Genomic DNA, 21,177 nt, shown 5'->3' with positions numbered 1-21,177 from the left:
GAATAAATTTAAAAGATCTTACTGGCTGTATTCAGTGATTCATGAATCAGGCAGCTCTGAGAAGCTGTACAAAATGAAAGACTTCTTTATTCAGAAGGAAGCAGGAACAAGGTAGTTATACTAGGCAAAAAACATATTGGTTATGGTGATGTCACTTTCCTTTAGGGGATCAGGCAATTCCTGATTAACTGGTTTAAGATTCTATTTCTGGAAGAGCTGAAAATATGTCTCAGTTGGTGACGTGAGGCTTAACATAAGTGACTCCATTTGGGGCCTGTTGTCTTGCTTTTAACAAACCACAATTTATTTAGCTCATGATTTTGTGGGTTGGCAATTTGGGCTGGGCTCAGCTGGGTGGTTCTGGGAATTGGCTAGAATAAGGAGTATGGGGAATTAAACTGCTGGGAATTAAAAAGGTACTGCCAGACCCAGCAGCTCTGTGGAACAGCATGGGCCTGTCCTAGAAAACACAGACATGTTTGTCTGGGCCAGCAAGTAAGAGAGAGAGAGAGAGAGAGAGAGAACAAAACACTGGGACACATGTTTCTCATCAACCAGCAGGCTAACTCCGGCTTATTCACTTGGCGGCAAGAAAGGTTCTTATAGTGAGAGCGGAAGCATGTGTGGTCTAGGCTTGGAACTGGTACAGTGTTTCTTCTGTTGCATGTGATTGACCGAAGCAAGTCATAAAATCAGTCCAAACTCAAGGGGTAGAGAAGTAGACTCCACCTCATGATGGGAAGAACCATGAAGTCACAGTCCAAGGCCTTGGACGCAGAAAAGCAATCTGCACCCACTCCTGCAATTCACCACAACTGGTTAACACAATCTCTGGAGACTAATTGCTTGGGTTTGAATGCTGGCTCTGTCTCTTAGTGGTTGTGTGACCTTGAACATTACTCGACCTCTCTGTGCCTCAGTTCCCTCATCTGTTAGATGAGGATAATTATAGCATGTATCTCATAGGGTTATTGTGAATTAAATGAGTCGATGCTTTTAAAGTGCTTAAAGCTGTGCCTGCCACAGGAGGCCTATATGTGCTTCCTTTTGTTTTGTTTTGAAGTTTGTCTTCCCATTGTCTCTCTCTACTTCCTTGTCTGTGCTCATCATGTTTCCTCTTAGACAAGAGATCAATCTCTATCACCCTCCTTCCCCCACATCAAAATTCCACCCATCCCTCAAAGCTCTGCTCAGATACTTCTTTCCCTCAGCTCTCTCCCTTTTTCCTTTTAATTGGCATTACCGCTTGCCCCTCTGCATTCCAACATCACTCTTTGATAGCAGTTGTCACATTCTGTCTTGCATGGATTATATGTTTATTCATCCCCCCAAAATAATGAGCTCCTCCATGTTCCAGGAATGCGATAAAGGGTGATGAACAAGATATACAAATCCCTGGGCTTACTGGAGTACAGTAGAGAAGACAATTGTGTATATGTTTGTCTATTCTAGATTATACCTCCTTATGGTGGGGATGAAGTCAAATTCATTTCTTCATCTTTCACATACTCTAGCTACAGTAGGGACTCAAAAGCTGTTAATTGAATCAAAATATATTGAATTGAATTAAATTGACTCAAATGTTATCAAATTGACAATGTTTTATTTGGGTCACTAGTTAACACTCTTTTTGGTTGCTTGTGCCCAGGTAGCAAGCTTGATTGCACTTAATGCTTCAATAATGTCCCTTCCCAAAACATCTCCTCAAGCTCTCCCTCTTCAGGCGCTGAAATTAAGACAGACATTTTCTCCAGCTAAAACCAAAAGGGTTAGCTTCCAGAGCAAGTGTCACTTGTGGCTCTTCATAGAGTCTGTGTGAAAAAACCCACTTATCTTCCCCTTGTGCTACTTCCCGTAAGATGAAATTTTGTCCATGACTCAGTGCTATAATAGACCGTGTAGTTAGGGCTCTGACTTGGAAAATACCCTTGTGCCCTGAATCACAGAGAATTTTGATGGTACTAAGCTTGTAGGAGCCTCTACTATGGAGTGGTTTGAGAAGTCAGTGTGGTGTAAGATAAAAACAAACTAAATCACAAAATAAATATAAAGAAATTCATAACGTTCTGATTTTTCCTATGACAGCTATTTTTTTAATAGAAATTATCAAATTCTTTCAGAATATTTTTTCTCATTTTTTTATGGGTGGGGCTGGGAAGGCCCTAAGAAAACATATGGTCTACATATTTAATAGCCCAGAGTGGAGCCAGCTGTTGTTATTACTCATATTCAACAAAACTGAGATGAACAAATAGGGTAAGGGAGGTAAGGGATTTAACAAAGACCACAAGGTCAGTTATTAGCAGAGCTGAAACTCCAGACTTGCTTCTTGCACACTTCCCAATAGAGCATTCTGCACAAATACATGTGTGTGTGTATGTGTGTGTCTGGGTGGGGGTTATGTGTTGGGATCAGAAGTAGAAAGTATCTGCAAAAAAACAAAGAAAAAATAAAACAAAAGAAATCCAAGGAAGGCTGGAATTCTGAAGGTCTGGGTTGATCTGTTATCTCCCTGTGGACACAGTTGCTATGGGGAATAAAAATTCCCAGGAGAGTTGGATCAAGATCTCGGAGACTTGGAATCTCAAAGTGAAGCACTATCCAGAGTGCCCTGGGCCAGAGAGGGAGCCAGTTCCTGCCTAACCGTCATGGAGCAAGAATCAGGGTTGCTTTTTGGGGTGGGAGGCGGCAAGAGTGTCAATCCATCTGTCGTGTCTGGTAGCGGGGTTGGGGAGAGAGTGTGAAAGAAATAGCAAGTAGAGAAGATTTTCAGTTTCACAGATGGACGGTAAAAGAAATCAGAATGCAGTCTTACAAATCTTAGAAGCTTGATGTCTGCAGCCCAAGCTGGGGGAATATGGAGCCGCCAAAGTAATAGTCTTAATCAGATTAATGTCCTTTCACCAGTTATTCATTATCAGGATGTCAGGAACAGGATTCAGCTGAACGAAGTCCCGTACGCCTTTTGTTCCTGCTTGTTCCTGCGTACCATCAGTGTTTATTTTCCAAAATTTTCATTTCAACACAGCCACCTAGTGTCCAGTTATCTGATTTACCAGGCCTCAGGTTATCCATTGAAGGAAACACTATTCAATCCTTAGGAAGGTTAATATTCTCTGCCTTAGAAAGATGTCTATGACACCTTGCTGAATGAAAAAAAAGAAAATTTAAATTGTACTATATAGCTATGTACTATATAGTTCCATACATGTAGATCTGTGTGTATATATGTGTGCAAAGTTTAATTATATATCCATATGCATAAAAATCTAGAAAAATATTCTCCAAGTTATTGATGGTATCTCTGGTTGGTAGGCTGTGAGGAAATTTTTTGTGATTTCCTTATCTTTACTCTGTCAGTTTTCCATAACAGTAATAAATCATCTGTGTTAATAAGAGGAAAACTTATTTTAAAAGACCAAATGAGCCTCAGGATGAAAATCCACCCAAAAAATGTTATTTTCTGGAGTTAAATAAATTCAACAGAAATTTACTGAGCATCAACTACACACATTTCATACTTTTGATCTGAAAGTATACCTCTAAAGTCAGATAACATCCTTCTACCTTTTAATAAGTGTTTACTATGTGTTAGGCACCATGCTGAGTTTTTCGCATTCTGAATCTTAATCCTGAAGGTGAAACTACTAAGGTGAGAGTGCTGAGGCTCAGAGAGATTAAGTAACTTACCCAAAGTCACAAAAAATATATGAGATTCAGGGCTTCCCTGGTGGCACAGTGGTTGAGAATCTGCCTGCTAATGCAGGGGACACGGGTTCGAGCCCTGGTCTGGGAGGATCCCACATGCCATGGAGCAACTAGGCCCGTAAGCCACAACTACTGAGCCTGTGTGTCTGGAGCCTGTGCTCCACAGCAAGAGAGGCCGCGATAGTGAGAGGCCCATGCACCGCGATGAAGAGTGGCCCTCACTTGACACAACTAGAGAAAGCCCTCACACAGAAATGAAGACCCAACACAGCAATAATTAATTAATTAATTAATAAAACTCCTACCCCCAACATCTTTAAAACAAACAAAGAAAAAAAAACGCATACGCCCTTAAAAAATATATATATGAGATTCAAATCCAGGTGTTTCTCCAAAACCTGAATACTGAACCACCGCACAATTCCATTCCAAGTTTCTAAGGAATTCCCTCACATTATCCAAAAGGGAGGTTTTTTATTTTGTTTTTTTGAATACTTACTGTCAGGCACCATTCTTTTTTTTTTTAATATTTATTTATTTATTTGGTTGCGCTGGGTCTTATTTGTGGTAGGCGGACTCCTTAGTTGCGGCACATGGGCTCCTTAGTCGTGGCAGGCAAACTCTTAGTTGCCGCATGCATGTGGAATCTAGTTCCCAGACCAGGGATTGAACACAGGCCCCCTGCACTGGGAGCACAGAGTCTTAACCACTGCAACACCAGGGAAGTCCCTCAGGCACCATTCTTTAATCCTCATAGAAATCTACGAAGTACATATTTTTTAGAGTACAACCACATTCTAAGTAAATAAAAGCCCTTCTTTATATGATAACTTTACCTAAGGTCACAGAGATAATAAACACAACAAATAGTGTGCTGAGCACTTGCTATATGCCAGGACTTGTTCTAAGAGCTTAAGATGTGTTGACAGTTTAATCCCATGGGGTTATAGGCATGATTATCCTTCTCATTTTGCAGATGAAGAAAAGGCTCAAAGAGGTTAAGTAACTTGCCTACGATTTAAGCCAGTAAATAAGAGAGCTGGGATTTGATGAACAACACAGTAAATGAAATTAAAAATTCTCTAGAAGGAATCAATAGCAGAATAACTGAGGTAGAAGACCGGATAAGTGACCTGGAAGATAAAATAGTGGAAATAACTACCACAGAGCAGAATAAAGAAAAAAGAATGAAAAGAATTGAGGACAGTCTTAGAGACCTTCTGGGACAACATTAAACACACAAACATTCGAATTATCGGGTTCCCAGAAAAAGAAATGTACTGAGAAAATATTTTAAGAGATTATAGTTGAAAACTTCCCTAGTATGGGAAAGGAAATAGTCAATCAAGTCCAGGTAGCACAGAGAGTCCCACACAGGATAAATCCAAGGAGAAACATGCCAAGACACATATTAATCAAACTATCAAAAATTAAATACAAAAAAAAATATTAAAAGCAGCAAGGGAAAAACAACAAATAACACACAAGGGAATCTCCAAAAGGTTAACAGCTGATCTTTCAGCAGAAACTCTGCAAGCCAGAAGGGAGTGGCAGGACATATTTAAAGTGATGTAAGGGAAAAACCTACAACCAAGATTACTCTACCCAGCGAAGATCTCATTCAGATTTGACAGAGAAATTAAAACCTTTACAGAAAAGCAAAGCTGAGAGAATTCAGTACCACCAAACCAGCTTTACAACAAATGCTAAAGGAACTTCTGTAGGCAGGAAACACAAGAGAAGGGAAAGACCTACAATAACAAACCCAAAACAACTAAGAAAATGGGAATAGGAACATACATATCAATAACTACCTTAAATGTAAATGGATTAAATGCTCCAACCAAAAGACATAGACTGGCTGAATAGCTACAAAAACAAGACCTGGGGCTTCCCTGGTGGCGCAGTGGTTGAGAGTCCACCTGCCAATGGACTCAGGGGACACAGGTTCATGCCCTGGTCCGGGAAGATACCACGTGCCGCGGAGTGGCTGGGCCCGTGAGCCATGGCCGCTGAGCCTGCACGTCCGGAGCCTGTGCTCCACAACGGGAGAGGCCACAACAGTGAGAGGCCCGTGTATCACAAAAAAAAATAATAAAAATAAAAACAAGACCCGTATATATGGTGTCTACAAGAGACCTACCTCAGACCTAGGGACACATACAGACAAAGTGAAGGGAGAGGAAAAAGATATTCCATGCAAATGGAAACCAAAAGAAAGCTGGAGTAGCAATTCTCATATCAGAAAAAATAGACTTTAAAACAAAGACTATTACAAGAGACAAAGAAGGACACTACATAATGATTAAGAGATCAATCCAAGAAGAAGATATAACAATTGTAAGTATTTATGCATGCAACATAGGAGTACCTCAATACATAAGGCAAATGCTAATAGCCATAAAAGGGGAAATGCACAGTAACACAATCATATTAGAGGACTTTAACACCCCACTTTCACCAAAGGACAGATCATCAAAAATGAAAATAAATAAGGAAACACAAGTTTTAAATGACACATTTGACAAGATGGACATAACTGATATTCATAGGACATTCCATCCAAAACCAACAGAATACACTCTCTTCTCTAGTGCTCATGGAACATTCTCCAGGATAGTTCATATCTTGGGTCACAAATCAAGCCTCAGTAAATTTAAGAAAAGTGAAATCATATCAAGCATCTTTTCTGACCACAACAATATGACACTAGGTATCAACTACAAGAAAAAAACTGTAAAAGAACCAAACACATGGAGGCTAACAATACACTACTAAATTACCAAGAGATCACTGAAGAAATCAAAGAGGAAATCAAAAAATACCTAGAAACAAATGACAAAGAAAACACAGAGACCCAAAACCTGTGGGGTGCAGCAAAAGCAGTTCTAAGTGGGAAGTTTATAGCAATACAATCCTACCTCAAGAAACAAGAAAAATCTCAAATAAACAACCTAACATTACACCTTAGGCAATTAGAAGAAAAGAAGAAAACAAACCCCAAAGTTAGCAGAAGGAAAGAAATCATAAAGACCAGATCAGACATAAATGAAAAAGAAATGAAGGAAACAATAGCAAAGATCAATAAAACTAAAAGCTGGTTCTTTGAGAAGTTAAACAAAATTGATAAACCATTAGTCAGACTCATCAAGAAAAAAAGGGAGTAGACTCAAATCAATAGAATTAGAAATGAAAAAGGAGAAGTAACAACTGGCACTGCAGAAATAAAAAGGATCATGAGAGATTACTACAGGCAACTATATGCCAATAAAATGGACAACCTGGAAGAAATGGACAAATTCTTAGAAATGCACAACTTGCCGAGACTGAACCAGGAAGAAATAGAAAATATGAACAGACCAATCACAAGCGCTGAAATTGAAACTGTGATTAAAAATCTTCCAACAAACAAAAGCCCAGGACCAGATGGTTTCACAGGCGAATTCTATCAAACATTTAGAGAAGAGCTAACACCTATCCTTCTCAAACTTTTCCAAAACATAGCAGAGGGAGGAACACTCCCAAACTCATTCTACAAGGCCTCCATCACCATGATACGAAAACCAGACAAAGATGTCACAAAGAAAGAAAACTACGGGCCAATATCACTGATGAACATAGATGCAAAAATCCTCAACAAAATACTAGCAAGCAGAATCCAACAGCACATTAAAAGGATCATACACCATGATCAAATGGGGTTTATCCCAGGAATGCAAGGATTCTTCAATATATAAGCAAATCAATCGATGTCATACACCATATTAACAAGTTGAAGGATAAAAACTATATGATAATCTCAATAGATGCAGAAAAAGCTTTTGACAAAATTCAACACCGATTTATGGTAAAAACTCTCCAGAAAGTAGTCATAGAGGGAACCTACCTCAACATGATAAAGGCTATATATTACAAACCCACAGCCAATGTTGTTCTCAATGGTGAAAAACTGGAACCATTTCCTCTAAGATCGGGAAGAAGACAAGGTTGCCCACTCTCACCACTATTATTCAACATAGTTTTGAAAGTTTAACCATGGCAATCAGAGAAGAAAAAGAAAGAAAAGGAATCCAAATCAGAAAAGAAGAAGTAAAACTGTCACTGTTTGCATCCTAAAAATTTGGTAAAGTAGCAGGATGCAAAATTAGTGCACAGAAATCTCTTGCATACTTATACACTAATGATGAAAAATCTGAAAGAGAAATTAAGGAAACACTCCCATTTACCACTGCAACAAAAAGAATAAAATACATCGGAATAAACCTACCTAAGGAGACAAAAGACTTGTATGCAGAAAACTGTAAGGCACTGATGAAAGAAATTAAAGATGATACAAACAGGTGGAGAGATATACCATATTCTTGGATTGGAAGAATCAACATTGTGAAAATGACTCTACTACCCAAAGCAATTTACAGATTCAATGCAATCCCTATCAAACTACCAATGGCATTTTTCACAGAACAAGAACAAAAAATCTCACAATTTGTATGGAAACACAAAAGACCCGAAATAGCCAAAGCAATCTTGAGAACGAAAAACAGATCTGGAGGAATCAGGCTCCTGGACTTCAGACTATACTACAAAGCTACAGTAATCAAGACAGTATGGTACTGGCACAAAACCAGAAATATAGATCAATGGAACAGGATAGAAAGCCCAGAGATTAACCAACGCACATATGGTCACCTTATCTTTGACAAAGGAGGCAAGAATATACAATGGAGAAGACAGCCTCTTCAATAAGTGTTGTTGGGAAAACTGGGCAGCCACATGCAAAGGAATGAAATTAGAAATTCCCTAACACCATACACAAAAATAAACTCAAAATGGATTAAAGACCGAAATGTAAGGCCAGACACTATAAAACTTTTAGAGGAAAACATAGGTAGAACACTCTATGACATAAATCACAGCAAGATCCTTTTTGACCCACCTCCTAGAGAAATGAAAACAAAAATAAACAAATTGGACCTAATGAAATTTAAAAGCTTTTGCACAGCAAAGGAAATCATAAACAAGACGAAGAGACAGCCCTCAGAATGGGAGAAAATATATACAAATGAAGCAACTGACAAAGGATTAATCTCCAAAATTTACAAGCAGCTCATGCAGCTCAATAACAAAAAAACAAACAACCCAATCCAAAAATGGGCAGAAGACCTAAATAAACATTTCTCCAAAGAAGATATACAGATTGCCAACAAACACATGAAAGAATGCTCAACATCATTCATCATTAGAGAAATACAAATCAAAACTACAATAAGGTACCACCTCACACCAGTCAGAATGGCCATCATCAAAAAATCTACAAACAATAAATGCTGGAGAGGATGTGGAGAAAGGGGAACCCTCTTGCACTGTTGCTGGGAATGTAAATTGGTACAGCCACTATGGAGAACAGTTTGGAGGTTACTTAAAAAACTACAAATAGAACTACCATACGACACAGCAATCCCACTACTGGGCATATACCCTGAGAAAACCATTAATTCAAAAAGAGTCATGTACCACAATGTTCATTGCAGCTCTATTTACAATAGCCAGGACATGGAAGCAACCTAAGTGTCCATCACAGATTAATGGATAAAGAAGATGTGGCACATATATACAATGAAATATTACTCAGCCATAAAAGGAAACGAAATTGAGTTATTTGCAGTGAGGTGGATGGACTTAGAGTCTGTCATACAGAGTGAAGTAAGTCAGAAAGAGAAAAACAAATACCGTATGCTAACACATATATATGGAATCTAAAACAAAAACAATCCTTTTGACGAACCTAGGGGCAGGACAGGAATAAAGACGCAGACGTAGACAATGGACTTGAGGACTTGGGGAGGGGGAAGGGAAAGCTGGGACGAAGTGAGAGAGTGGCATGGACTTATATATACTACTAAATGTAAAATATATAGCTAGGGGGAAGCAGCCACATAGCACAGGGAGATCAGCTCAGTGCTTTGTGACCACCTACAGGGTTGGGATAGGGATGGTGGGAGGGATACGCAAGAGGGAGGGGATATGGGGATGTATGTATATGTATAGCTGATTCACTTTGTTATAAAGCAGAAACTAACACACCATTGTAAAGCAATTATACTCCAGTAAAGATGTTAAAAAAAAAAAAAGACTATTAGATAACCAGGTAATCAATACTCCCTGGCAAGATGTAGAATATTTCCATTATCCTAGAAAGTTCCTTCATGCCCCTTCCAAAAACCCTTGTGCTGCCTTGAGGCAGCCACCATTCCAATTTCTATTCCCATAAATTAGCTTTTGAACTTCATATAAATGGAATCATACATTATGTACTCTTTTGTTACTGACTTCTTTCACTCATATAATATTTTGTATTCATGTTATTACATTTATCATCAGTGTGTACTTTTTTATTTCTGAGTGGTAGTACATTTGCAAATATACCAAAATTTATAAATCCTTTCTCCTTTTGATGGATCAATTGTTGCCAACATTTTGCTATTATGATTAAAGCTGTAGTAAGCATTCTTGTTAATGGAAGGCCACCGGACTGACAATCTCTGTTATCTCAAAAGGCCCCAGGTAGTAGCACCCCACATTTTAGTTAGCACAATAGGGAAGTATGTAAGTAATGGGGGAGACCTGGTACATATGTCACTTGAACAGTTGTACCTGAGGTCAGATACTTACAAGAAAACTTCTTGAACTGGTCCTTAGCCTTCTTGAAGGTAGGGAAGTAACAGAAATACAGTAGGACATTCTGAATGGAGGAATGCAGTTGCTTGTGCTATACATTTGATAGGTGAATCATTTGCTGTATTGGTAGGAGATATAGTAATAGAAGGATACTCCCTATACCTGGCGATATTTTCCATTCGCATGTCGGTCTGGAGATCATTGAATATGGACTTGGAGGGCTTTCAACTCCTCCAAAATCAAAAAACAAACCGAGGGTCAATTGCTAAAATCATGGCATTTAGAGTAAATTATCAATGATAAACAATTTGACAAAAGAAAAGTTGGTTGATGGAGTGCATGAAGTGCCACATTGCAAAGGATCTACCATCAGGACAATCTGGAACAGAAATGCAGGATAAGCACTCCAGCCTACCTGGTACAAAAGTTGAATGAAAGCACCCCTCAACCATTTGGAATTGCTGAAGCCCCTGTGTTTTCAGGTAATTCAGGGAATGGGGAGAGCCCCTAAAAAGAGAACTTCTTACTAATAGGATTATGAGTTCTAGAATAATTCATTAGTAAAATAAATGAGACGTAACTGTGCCCCCATTTTATGGAGCAGTTTATATTTGTGACATTAATAATGACAAGTTACTTTGCACTTCCTTTATTTTTAGATCTTCCTCCTTCACTGTCAACTGCAGAAACAGCTGGGTGTCTTAAGATAACAAAGAAGGTAGCGAGATTATGAAACTTGAAATAGCGGAAGTGTATGAAGAGAGTGACTGCAAGCCCAGGTAGGCAGAACCGGCCCCCTCAGAGGACAGTGGGCCCCAAACATTGCCAGAGGGGCAGTACCTCATGTGCTCAACACTTGACGTGCATTCTCTCACCTAATCTTCACATTTTCAGATGAGAAAACAGAGACACACAAATGAAATCACTTGCCTGAGGCTCACTCAGCAATAGGAAGAGCCAGGATTGTACCCAACTGTGCTCACAATCACTATGCCAGCTGCTTTGTGATCCCAAGGCTGATGGTTTCCTCCAGAAGAGCTCTCTGGTCAGGTTTGCCAATCTATTTGTGAACTCCAATTCACCCAGGAGTTTTTTGGTTTGGTTGCTTTTTGGTTAATGTTTTTTTTAAGCTGTAGATGAAGAACTCCATCTCTCTCAGGGTTTAATATAGCAGCACATTATTCTGGCTGGCATTTCTAATAGTTCCCTGGGTAGCAGGCCTGTGTCTGGGAAGCAGCCAAACACTGAAGCTCAGAACTTATTTTCAAATTCCTAAGGTCTAAAAACACTCTCTGGCAGGCTTGAATGCTACCAAATCAAGTACTGTCAAATGGTTGTTCTTGAGTGTCAATGCTTAAAGCTCATAATTCTCCATGCACCTAAATAATAATTATTTAATTATATCAGGGGCAAGTCCTTCTTCTACTTCTTCTTTTTGTACTTAACACTTTGTCCAAGCTTCAGCTCAAGTCCATCTCCTCCTCCTAGTAGATGGAGTCCACAGGGTTCTCTCCCTTCTCGGAGCGCTCGTAGCCCTTCCTCTCTTGTCCCACTCAGTTGAAAACACATGAATTATTCCCAACTGCATTATCTATCACTGTTGAAACAGCAAAATTAGTAACGAGGGAAGAAAATTAAGAGGATAACCAAATGGAAAGGTATTGTTTTTAATTGTTATAAATTGGTCCCCAAATAGGCCTGTGGCCTTAGAATGTTCTTTAACCTTCTAAAAGGGACATTTCTCCACCTGCTATGTTAAAAGGTGAGGCAGATGATGAAGTGAAGGGGATAGAAACCATGATGTGCTTCAGTTCAATTTACTGAGCTTAATGGTAGGATAGTCAACTGGAGAAATGTACATGTTAGAAGGTTAAAGAACATTCTAAGGCCACAGGCCTATTTGAGGGCCAAATTGAGTTGTCTGTCTTTGATGCCCCCAGTTACTTTTCTTGAACTCATCCTAGTACCAGGGACCTAGGACTCACACCTTCCCCAGTTTCTTCTCCCTGCCCCCTGCCTCCCTGTTTGGGAGATCTATGTGAGTGTCCTCCCATAATCTAGCCAGCCTTCCTCTAAAGGATTAGCATGTGGTCACTGAACTCCAGGCAATTTGAGAGTTCCCTGCTCTCTGCAAATAGATCTCCCAGACAGTGTCCTTTGGCCTAGCCTAGATTCCTTCTGCACTGCTCTCCACAAGGAGATGTGGACTTGAACCATGTTTCTACATCATGACCAAAGAGTTCTCAGGACTGTGCTTACCTGCCAAATTTAGCTCTCAACTAAGCCAAATCCCCCTGCTCTGGCATGTCTCACACTTTAGTTATCAGATCAGATATTAAGACTTGACCATCCCCCTCCTATTGAATGCTCTAAATTGATGGGAGACCAAATAAATTTTGTATACCAACTGTATCCAAGTAGTCACTATATACAGGCATATCTTGGAGATATTACGGATTTGATTCCAGTCCTCTGCAATAGAGCAAATATCACAATAAAGCGAGTCACACAATTTTTTCTGGTTTCCCAGTGCATATAAAAGTTACTTGTAGTCAGTTAAGTGTGCAATAGTATCGTGTCTAAGAAAACAATGTATATAGCTTAATTTTAAAATACTTTATTGCTAAAAAGTGCTAAGCATCATCAGAGGCTTCAGCAAGTCATAATCTGTTTGCTGGTGGAGGGTCTTGCCTCAATGTTAATGGCTGCCAACTGATCAGGGTGGTGGTTGCTAAAGTTTGGGGCGGCCATGGCAATTTCTTAATATAAGGCAACAATGAAGTTTGCTGCATCACTTTACTCTTACTTTCATGAATGATTTCTCTGTAGCATGCAATGCTGTTTGATAGCATTTTACCCACAGTAGAACTTGTTTCAAAAAGACCCCTAATAAGAGAGTCAGCCTGTCCTTTGAAGCTTTGAAGCCAGGCAATGATTTCTCTTCTCTAGCTATTGAAAGCCCTAGATGGCATCTTCTTCCAGCAGAAGGCTCTTTCATCTACATTGAAAATCTGTTGTTTAGAGGAGCCACATTCATGAATTATCTTAGCTAATCTTTTGGATAACTTGCTGCAGCTTCTACATCAGCACTTACTGAGTCACCTTGCACTTTCATGTTATGGAGCTGGCTTCTTGTCTTAAACCTCGTGAACCAACCTCTGTCAACTGCAAGCTTTTCTGCTGCAGCTTCCTAACCTGTATCAGCCTTCACAGAATTGAAGAGAGTTAGGGCCTTGCTCTGGATTGGTCTTTGGTTTAGGGGAATGTTGTGACTGGTTTGATCTTCTATCCAGGCCATCAAAATCTTCGGCATATCAGCAATAAGGCTGTTACGCTTTTTTATCATTCATGTGTTCACTGGAGTAGCACATAATTTCCTTCAAGAACTTTTCCTCTGCAGTCACGACTTGGCTGTTTGGCTCAAGAAGCCTAGTTTTTTCAGCTTTCAACATGCCTTCCTCACTAAGCTTAATCATTTCTAGCTTTTGATTTAAAGTGAGAGACATGTGACTCTTCCTTTCACTTGAACACTTAGAGGCCACTGTAGGGTTATTAATAGACCAAATTTCAATATTATTGTGTCTCAGGTAATAGTGAGGCTGAGGGAGAGAGACAGAAGAATGGCTGGTTGGTGGAATAGTCAGAATACTCACAACATTTATCAATTAAATTCACTATCTTATATGGGCACAGTTCATGGCGCCTGAAACAATTACAACAGTAATACCAAAGATCACTGATCACAGATCACCATGACAAATATATAATAACAAAAAATTTGAAATATTGTGAGAATTCCAAAATGTGACACAGAAACATGAAGTAAGCAATTGCTGTTGGAAAAAATGGTGCTAATATACTTGCTCAATACAGGGTTGCCACAAACCTTCAATTTGTAAAAAACCGTGATATCAGCAAAACACAATAAAGCAAAGTACAATAAAATGGGGTATGCCTGTACACTTAATCCAACAGCTGGACCAGGAAACTGAAGTTCTATAGAAATGCCTCTGGATGTGTGTCAGGGGTGAGGGCAGATTCCCTGAAACTGCTGCAACCAATCTTATCAACAACTGCAATTTCTGGAAAAATAAGATGTCGGGGGGAGTGGTCTACATAGGAGTTGATGATGGTGGTGATGGTGGTGTGTGTGTCTGTGTGTGTCCCATCATGTAAAGGTACCTGCACTGGACTTTTTATGAAGACCAAGGTGGATAAGGTCCCACATGGGACCACAAGACCAAAGTCAGAATATGAATCTGAAAGAATGTGAAACACTCAGGGAAAAGTGGAAAAGCACTGTCACCAAGCAGAAAGAAGGCAACATCTGAGGTCAAGGAAAGTGGGACTCCAAGCTCCGGCTACTAGCACTGCAAGTCCTCTACATCTTACCTGGTATATAGAGTCTGGCCTCCCCACTGGGCAGGCTGTGAAGAATACCTCATTGAGTGATGATTATATGGCACCATCTGAATGCTTGTTATGGTAAGTTGGAGCCAATAATTGTTCAAATGGCCCATGTTTTTTATTCATATCATTTCTCTCCCCTTTCCAATTTTCTTCTCCAGAAGTGTCTGCACTTTAAGATTGCTAAAGAGGGCAATATTTAAACCAGGAACAAAGTGTATGAAGAAAGCATTGGGGGAAGAAACTTTGGGACATTAAATCCTACAGGTAAAATTTTGCTATCCTAAAGAGGCTTTACTCCTCTCGATATTCCACATATACATAGACAGACTTCTCAAAACACTCTTTATAAAAATACTATTGAAGAACTGCATGTTCAGCATTACCTAATTTCCTCATAAATCTCTTGCCTTTTAATAAGCTAAGTGGCTATTTGCTGAATTTCCCTGATTTATTGGTATCTTTTGAGGGCTGAGGATATATCCAGATACTAAGTGATTAAATGTGGATGAAAATGGTACATTACCATAATAACGACAGAAAAGAGAATCGTGACTAGGCATACAGAACACCTCACAGAGATGCATGTCTACAGCTTCTTAAAAGGGCAGGCTCCAGAGCCGCAGAGAAAACTGCACCATCAAGCTAGTTTTTATGGAAAATCTTCCCAGTTCCACTCACTGGAGGTACATTCCACAGGGACTACGGCCCCCTCAGAACTCAGTTTCATGAAGCAGTGGGAACTTCAGGCTGCCAACTAAACTGAAGGGAATCCTGGATCCTGTATTCACTTTAGCCATCAAACTATGTGACCTGCAAAGGATATTTCAACTTTTCTGACACCTGCATTCTTCAACTGTTAATCAAAGGCAATCGCTGCTGAGGACAGTCATCATAATACCCTCTTTTAAAACAAAACACTTTGATTTAACAGAACGTTATGGAGGCACTACAAAATGAAAGATTATGTCACAGGTCTTTTTTATAATTGTTAAAGCGCCACCTGCTGGAAATACTGATCTTACATACCAATTCTCTGTGAGACATTGGTATCAGAAAGGTGAGAAATGTTAACTACTCATCCACAAAAGAGAACCTAGATTCAAAACGCAAATAACGAAAATGACGCCAGCAAAGCCCTCTCTTCTTACAGTGTTACCACAGTCCAATTGCACAAGTTATTACCCCTATACAACACTAGGGAATGACCTAGCAACTCTATTATATTATTCAGCAGGATATTTTTTTTAATGGCACAAATATCTACAAAAAATATAGAAAAATCGATATTGCTCTAATAGGCTGAGAAAGAATTTATAGGAGGTTTTCAACTTAAGAACGTGTTGTGTTTCAAAAGCTTGTGTGTCGGGCTTCCCTGGTGGTCACTTGTTAAGGATCCATCTGCCAATGCAGGGGGCACGGGTTCAAGCCCTGGTCTGGGAACCCACATTCCACGGAGCAACTAAGCCTGTGCGCCACAACTACTGAGCCTGCGCTCTAGAGCCCGCGAGCCACAACTACTGAGCCCGTGCATCACAACTACTGAAGCCCACGCACCTAGAGCCCACGCTCCTCAACAAGAGAAGCCACCGCAGTGAGAAGCCTGCGCACCGCAAAGAAGAGTGGCCCCCGCTCGCTGCAACTAGAGGAAAGCCCGCGCGCAGCAACAAAGACCCAATGCAGCCATAAATAAATAAATAAATAAGAAGCTCGTGTGTAAGCCAGATTTTTGAAGACACATCTTCCATGAAAGTGGTATTATGCAGGCTGGTTAAACTGACAGTCTTCACAACTTCCTTAAACCTTGCACAGCCTTGCAGTACTATTACTCAGTTGCTGAATGTCATTCATAGAATTGCTTCTTTGGAACACTATTCTGAGTTTTAATTTGGGATGCCCAGATTGGAACTCCTCTGCCCCTTTCCAAAGGGAGCAAGCAAGGGGAAACACCAGGATTAAGGGTGATGGGTAGAAAGAGAGTAGGGTAGGATAACTTACTCCCTACAGACATGTATCTGCATAAAAGGCCTTACTTTAGATCAATCTCCCCTTAAATGTTCCGAACTGAGACCAAAGACAAAGTTCATTTAATAATCACTCAAGAAGTAAGATGACCAAAGGACTAGAAAGATGATAAAAGGCTGTTGACCTGGAAGAGCTCAACCCGTGGTGAGGAGAGGCAGGTAAACAGCAACACCTCAATTCAATAAGTGCTACGAGGAAGATGTGAACAAGCAAGGGCCCTGGGAACCTAGAGGAGGTGGGGGACCCAGCCCAGATGGCCTAAAAAAGGCTTCATAGTAGAGATGACATTTGAGCTTAGCCTCGACAGACATGTGGGATATTGTCACCTGAGATTCTCTACTTCACCACTATCCCTATATATACCGGTTTATTATTAAGCAAGATATTTTAAGAAATAATCAGTGTATTAATCAAACTGGAAGTCTTCCCCAAAAGGCCAAACATTTTAACATAATCTTTTTCCACTCACTGACAGTTGTTAATGGTAAGGAGTGAAAACCAAATATCAGTTTTAATTGGCTGCAGGAAATGAAAGGTTATTTCACTCAAAAAGGTTTTTTTAAAAACCCATTAAACATTTTTAAATGTTTATTCCAGAAAATGATCTGGGAGCTTACTCTGATTTCCCCTCCATTCTGGCAGAGCCCCAAATAGATAGGTTTGCTTCGCCTTAAGAAGACATGATTCTGAAAAGTTGGATATGAGGAAAGCTTGAATATATTAAGTCATTTAAAATCCACAAGGGGAATTAGGTAATCAAAAAAACCACACAGTAAATATATTTCCATGAAATCAAAATCTTTTAATAATATGAACACTTACCCTCAATTTCTTTATTATATTTTTACCTAAAAAAGTTTACATACAGAGTTTTTGTAAAGTGGCATACTAGTAGTTGATATCATAATGATGCTACATATTAACACTCTGTATTGAAGAAGTATCATAAAAATCTCATGGCACATTATTTGCTAAGAAGTAGCATAATAACAATTGGGAGAAGGTTCCTAGGTTTACTGTACTCTACGGCTTCTATGGTACTCACAGTTGTATCTCAGGATTTCTCAAGTACTGCCCACCCATGTTCCCAACATGTGCAATCAGTCACCAGACCTCATCTAGTGGCCTAAAGGCCACGAGGCTTGTACAAGGACAATAACTGCCTCAGCAGGACAAAACTCAGATGCCTCCAAATGAGGAAACCTACTCCAAAACCAACCTGGGCTGCCCCTCCTCCTGACTACCTAGCCCAGCCTGGACAGCCTGCTTTCAGGCTGTGTCCTGAGGCTGGCTCACACCCAGGTATCTATCCAATCCTGCTTTCCTACTTGTACCTCTAAGACCCCAGTGTGAGCCCCACTCCTTGTCTCCCTGACACTAATAGGTATTGGCCCTCAAACACACAGAAACACAATTCTGGCCTTGGCTTCTGCCCTATTTTGGAATTTCTACTTTTGATACATTATTTTGTATTCCTTTGTAAAATCTAACCACTGGATCCAACCCAACACTACAGAGTATTCACTCTGAGTCTGATAATTTTCCAAGTATCCCAAGGCAGTAGGCTCTGCTTTATCCAGGTGACAGCTTCCAGCTTCCCAGGAAACCCCAGGTGTACGTGTGTGCCTTCTTCTCCAGCTACAAGACTGCAGAGTGGGCCTCCTGGAGGTTCTCCTCAAGCTTCAGTCCCAGGTTGTCGATTCCAATGCTGGTAACTGGTGGCATGCTGCTTTCAAACGGCTCTGCAGTGCGTGTTGGAGTGGAGCAGTACAGAATGAACCCCACCATGATGACGGTGAAAGACAGGATGTAGAGTCCTGAAAACTAGGAGGAAATAATAGGCTATGTGGACAGTGCTCCCTCACATACACATCTTTGCTGCTGCCTTTTGTCAACAGAGCTTTGAGGGTTACCTTCTCATAATTTTTTTTTCTGAAAGTTGCCCAAGGAGATGCTAATGACCAAAACCGTTCTGTGTGTGTGTACTGGTGAATGTGTGAGCTCTGCCCATATCACCCACCACGTCAGCCAACTGGATTCTTGGATCTTTAGGAAATGGACTTTTGCCTTTCTCTGTGATAACCCAGCTGCATCCCACCTCACAACTAGTCCCACTTACTTAGTGGAGAGACTAAAAATTTAGCATGGTACCATGAGAGACCCAGATTCAGACCCTAGGCACAGCTTACAACACTGGTGTGAAACAATAAGAAAACAGAATGGTTTGGAGAAGGAGAAGAGAAAGAAGATGAGAGAGAAGAAAAAGTAAGACACACTCCCAGGCTTCCCTGGTGGTGCAGTGGTTGGGAATCCGCCTGCCAAGGCAGGGGACATGGGTTCGAGCCCTGGTCCAGGAGGATCCCACATGCCACAGAGCAACTACACCCGTGTGCCACAACTACTGAGCCTGCACTGTAGAGCCCGTGAGCCACATCTACTGAGCTCGCATACTACAACTACTGAAGCCCACGCTCCTAGAGCCTGTGCTTCGCAACAAGAGAAGCCACTGCAATGAGAAGCCCACACACCGCAATGAAGAGTAGCCCCCACTGGCCGCAACTAGAGAACAGCCTGCACGCAGCAACGAAGATCCAATGCAGCCAAAAATAAATGAATAAAATAAATTAATTTTTTTAAAAAAAGACATACTCCCAAAGGTAGAAGGAAAAAATGAAATGGGTTTTGAAATGAGTATTAAGTAGATTATAGTCATCTCCAGGTGTGGGCTTCTACGGGTCACCATTGGCTTCAACATGTTAATGTTTCATAGATGCTCAATTAGTTCTTAACCTTAAACCGTTAGAACTTTTTAAGGAATGGAATACCTACAGCCCTCCCCAAAGCTGGAAGGCCTCCACTGGATTCAGTGATGATGCAAAGCCACTGATAATGTCAACCGGAGCAGCAGCCAAACTAATTTCCTCCACAGGTTTCATTCTTGGATCCAATCTCAGCACAGCACCCAGCACATAGCTGGTATTGAATAAATGTTTTTTGGGGGGAAAAATGATTCAGAAAAGATTAAAGGGAGTTAAAGCTATTTAGAGTACCCTAAACTTTTAAAGTCAGTATCATGAAGGTCAATCATGCTCTCCAATAGAATGTTCACTGTTACCTGTGGGAAAACCTAAGTAACTTATTCAAAACATGTCCTGTTTGGTTTGGTGGTTTTAAATGTTTATAAGAAAAAGGTATCTTGTTCCTCTTAAGAAGGCACATGATTAAATGGAGCCACCTTTATTAGAAGAGAGAGACTCTGAGGGAGTGAGATAATAAGTCTCCTGAATCAGAGGCTGTTTTTAAAATTTTACCCTTTGTGTCTGGATCTATACAGGAAATTTCTTGTGGCTAAACTGTTCAGTGAGTATTTACTCAAGATCAATCCAGAGGAGGCAGAGTCTGACACCAATGAATACAGAAATTGTTTAATGACTTTTTCAACTGTGTTTTAAAATATCAGAGCCGAAGTTATTTTAGATACTATAATTTTTTTTAATTAGTGACATATTGAACTTATGATGCTGTCTTTAAAAATTTCTTCTAAGATCCTAGATATCGTCTTTATGCTCTGAATGATTTCCCACCTCTGTAATTTACTCTGAAGATAACAGCAGACCTCCTCTTTGCTCTACAAGTCTTGAAACAGCCTTTGACCAAAAAGAATAAAATCTGATATGAGTTATGAGTGAGCTGCTAGACATGCAGGGACAAAGAAACATAAAGCAAAAGAACTGCAAGGAACTTATAGTTTGCATGTTCCACTTTTGAGAATAATAGTGTAAGTCATGTGGCCAAAAAAATGACAACACAAGAAGGCTTTTTCTCATTAAAGTTAATACAGTTAAAAAGCAAATATGTACATTAAGGGAGCTTATAATAGGTAGCGACAAGTGTACTTTCACTTTGAAGCTTTTATTTCTTTAACCTTACTTCCTCCTTGGACATTATTTTACTAATGAGGGAAAAGTAAAAGTTAAACTACTAAAGCTACCTCAATATGTTTAGTTAAAAAAAAAAAAAGCACAGGTAAGTGGGGCCACATGTTATACTGCAGAGCTCTCAAGCTTTCTCTGGGTATGGGTAGCCATCAACTGGCCTTGGACTGCAGAATAAAAACACCATGGTCCCCTAGTGGTGGCCATGTGAAATGCAAGAACAGCACCACAGAACAGCTAACTCACTTTTTTTTTTTTTAACTCACTTTTAAGGCCCACTTTGTACCCCTTAATGATTGCTATCATAGAAAAAAAAAATCTAGGGCTGTCAGGATCACTTCCCTGATTCACTTTGACATTTGTTACTTTTTAATGATGCCACCAAAAAGCTATAAATACTTCTTCAGTCTTAGTTCAGGAATAC

General features: G+C 40.0%; 2 protein-coding genes across 2 annotated transcripts in view; both read right to left on the bottom strand.

Moving 5' to 3' along the window:
* Positions 1–21,177, bottom strand: part of SLN (sarcolipin) — a 78,408-nt gene that overhangs the window by 42,963 nt on the left and 14,268 nt on the right. The window lies entirely within an intron of this gene.
* SLC35F2 (solute carrier family 35 member F2) overlaps positions 17,596–21,177 on the bottom strand; it is a 49,975-nt gene continuing 46,393 nt past the window's right edge. Inside the window, exon 8 of the mRNA XM_027082409.1 lies at positions 17,596–18,642. Coding sequence (XP_026938210.1) covers positions 18,457–18,642 — 186 coding nt within the window. The 3' untranslated portion in view covers positions 17,596–18,456. The remainder of the gene's footprint in view (positions 18,643–21,177) is intronic.

The sequence above is a fragment of the Aethalodelphis obliquidens genome, unplaced genomic scaffold, assembly GCF_003676395.1.
Source record: "Aethalodelphis obliquidens isolate GAN/ISIS:26980383/991018 unplaced genomic scaffold, ASM367639v1 scaffold46, whole genome shotgun sequence".
In the NCBI taxonomy this organism is placed as follows: Eukaryota; Metazoa; Chordata; class Mammalia; order Artiodactyla; family Delphinidae; genus Aethalodelphis; species Aethalodelphis obliquidens.
This window is presented reverse-complemented; position numbering and strand designations above follow the sequence as displayed.